Below are 2,999 nucleotides of genomic sequence, written 5' to 3'. Positions count from 1 at the left end.
GCTCGGGAGTCTGCCTCCCGACAGTGCACGTGGGGCCTGACGCGCTGGCCACAGGAGCAAATCTCTGCTCCACATTATACTCCCAAGATGATTTGAAGCCCGTGTGTTTGAAAGAGGAGAGAAAGAAGAGAGGCTGAGAGCTGATGTTCAACCTGGAGAAGAGAGGGCTCCAGGGAGACCTTAGTGCAGCCTTTTAGCGCTGGCAAAGGAGTAGAAACTGCTTGGGTAGCACCAAGGAAACCATGAAGCCCAGGACACGACGCAGCCAGGTTTTGCTCCGTGTGGCATGGAAGAGATGTTGACTGATGGTAACACCCTTTAAGCACTGCTGAGCACGTGTGCACACCACAGGGATTTCCCAGCAACTTACGCTCCATTTGTAGGGGTCCCAAGCGTTGAACCATCCCGTGAAGTTGAGGGGTTCGTAGCCCTGCTTCACCAGTATTATCGGAGTTGCCAAGTCTCTCCCTGCCGGATGGGTCTTGAGATACTCCTTAGCCGAGGCAATTGCCTCGTTCCTCTCGTATGTGTTGGAGCCTTTACCAACCCAAAGGAAAATCTGCAAGGAGAGGAGGTGTTGGAGATCAGTGAGAAGTTAGGACCTGTGCAGACATGGCTGTTTGTCCTCCCCTGCCAGCTGGAGCAGAGATAAGACTGGAAATGTTGTTTCCCAATAGTCCTCTGGGATTTTGATGCCAGATTTACTCCCAGCCAAGAAAGATTTTGCTCTTGAGACAGGCAGAAAGCACGGATGTTCTAGAAAACAGCTCCTGTCCATCCCAAAGCAGCTCAGCCTGGTCCGTGCTTGGCCAGACCTCCAATGGCCTCAGAAAGCAAACCCCCAGAGGTGGTTTCTGATAGCCTACAGCAAGTGGTCACCACTTGAGCTGGAAAATGAGGGTGAAGGTTCCTGGGGGCCACTGCCTTGGATGAGCTGGCAAAGACTGGAGCCGGTCCAGCTCTTCTCACCTTGAAGCACGGCGTGGGCCGGGTGTCTGGTTTTCTCCTTTCTGAAACAGGGGCAGCATTACTACCCCAGTCTCGTGTTTTGAGCCTGGGTGAGAAGGGCTGGCCATACACCTGCTTGTCTGACCGAGCGTCATGAAGGATTTGGAGATGGGACAGAAGGCATATTGCCCTTGGTTTCACACTGAATGATGGCTCTAACCAATTAAGCCATGACCTGTCTGAAAATACGTCTGGGGAGAAGGGGAGGGGTAGTCTGTGCTGACCTCTTCCCATGTGTCTAGCAGCATGACATCATCTTCATCCAAGTCTTCCTGGCAGAAGCCCACCACCTCTGTCATGATGAAGCGACCCGTCTGGTTGGAGCACTCGAAGAGGCGAGGCTGGTAGTGGGTGATCTGCTCTTGAAACCTTCCTCGTGCATGGCGGGGAAAGAAGAAGTGAGAGACATGGAAACCCCTCCCTCGTGGTTTACTGCAGGGCCCTGCCGCTACTTGTCATGGCCTTGACAGAAGAGGTGGGAACACAGCAGCGCTCATCTGAGGGCCTGAAAGCCAGGAGTGTCAGGTCTCAGGGGATTCTCGGACCATTTAAACCATTTTTAAGTGTAACTTTTTCTCCACCCAAAGAGGCAAAAGAAGAACCCTTCTCTCACAGTGGAGATGAGCCTGATGTCAGGTGAAAGCCACATCAGATCTCTTGTTTGCAAAAAAACCCATCACCTGCCCAGAGAGCTGGAGACATCCAGGTTGTTCAAAAGCAGGTTGAGTTCCACGAATCCTCTGGGGCTGCCCATAAATCTAATAATGGCTGGAAATGGAGCATGTGGTTCGGGCAGCCCTTATGACAAGATACGGTGTGGATTTACTGTGGGGAAAGGAGGATGTAGCACACCCTCGTCTGCAGGATTTGGATCTGCAGCTCCTACTTCACAGAAAGTCTCACTCAAAACCTAGGAAAGAGACATCTTGGTGTGGTTTCCAACCAAGCTTTTGGTGATATTATGACCTCGTGCTCCCTTTGGTGAGGACACGGTATCAAAGTGCTCACTCACCTTCCTGAAAAGTTTTGACCCCTTGCTTAATGTTGCCTGGCCAAGCCCAGAGGAACAAGCAGGTCACTATTATTACCTCTTTTCATTAGCGTAAGGTGCTTTGCCTCCCAAGGCTTCCCAGAACTCTGCTGGCTCTTGTCCTTCCAAAATGGTGTGCTTGTCCCGCTTGGAAACGATGTCAGCCACCACTTTTGCCATCTCCCTCTCATCCCCGCTGCATCCCTGTGTTCAGGACATAAGCTTGGTGTTAGCGACAGACTGGCAAAGCTTACCTGTGGGGAAAAGCTGGCTTGGTCCCACCCTCCTCTGGAGAGTTTTAGACCTGCCCGAATGCTTTTGAAGGTTTCATCCGAGCTGGTCACTCAGAATCCACTTCTAGTCCTTAAAGGGACATTCAGTGCAGCCAGTGGCATCTAGAGCAAAATTCATATAATCGTAGAATGGTAGGGGTTGGAAGGCGCCTTTAAGGACCATCTAGTCCAACCTCCCTGCCCTGGGAGATCTTCCACTTTCACCAGGGACATCTTTCACTGCATCAGGTTGCTCAAAGCCCCATCTAACCTGACCTTGAAAACCTGAAGTGAGGGAGCATCTGCAAGTTCTCTAGGCAACCCTTCTGCTTCAGTTTGGTCTACCATCTCATCCTGACACACGACTAAAATGGGATAAATGAATATGCTCCAATCCCGTCTGATTTCTTACAGCTGGAGAACCTGGGGTGCTTTATTCAGCTGAAAGCTGTAGAACATCTATAATGAGATGTTCTAGATGGGTTACTGCCATAGACAGTGTGCTGCGTTACTGCGGAACCTCCACAGATGGATCCTGCTCCGGAGCGCATCTTCCTCCACTGAAATTAATGGGCTGCCTGCCCCAGGATACGTGTCCACAGCTCGGTGGCGGTAGGAGACCCAAGCTCTGCATCAGCAGTTACAGCTGCCTTCGGTTGCCTCCCCTGGACCCACTGCAGTCTCACCTT

General features: G+C 51.6%; 1 protein-coding gene across 1 annotated transcript in view; it reads right to left on the bottom strand.

The window, feature by feature from the left end:
* Window positions 1-2,999, bottom strand: part of LOC104499270 (villin-1-like) — a 34,899-nt gene that overhangs the window by 3,903 nt on the left and 27,997 nt on the right. Inside the window, 3 exon segments of the mRNA XM_010142755.1 lie at window positions 371-559; window positions 1,233-1,377; window positions 2,097-2,305. Of these exon segments, the coding sequence (XP_010141057.1) occupies window positions 371-559; window positions 1,233-1,377; window positions 2,097-2,305 (543 nt within the window).

Source organism: Buceros rhinoceros, unplaced genomic scaffold (genome assembly GCF_000710305.1).
Source record: "Buceros rhinoceros silvestris isolate BGI_N320 unplaced genomic scaffold, ASM71030v1 scaffold9079, whole genome shotgun sequence".
In the NCBI taxonomy this organism is placed as follows: Eukaryota; Metazoa; Chordata; class Aves; order Bucerotiformes; family Bucerotidae; genus Buceros; species Buceros rhinoceros.
This window is presented reverse-complemented; position numbering and strand designations above follow the sequence as displayed.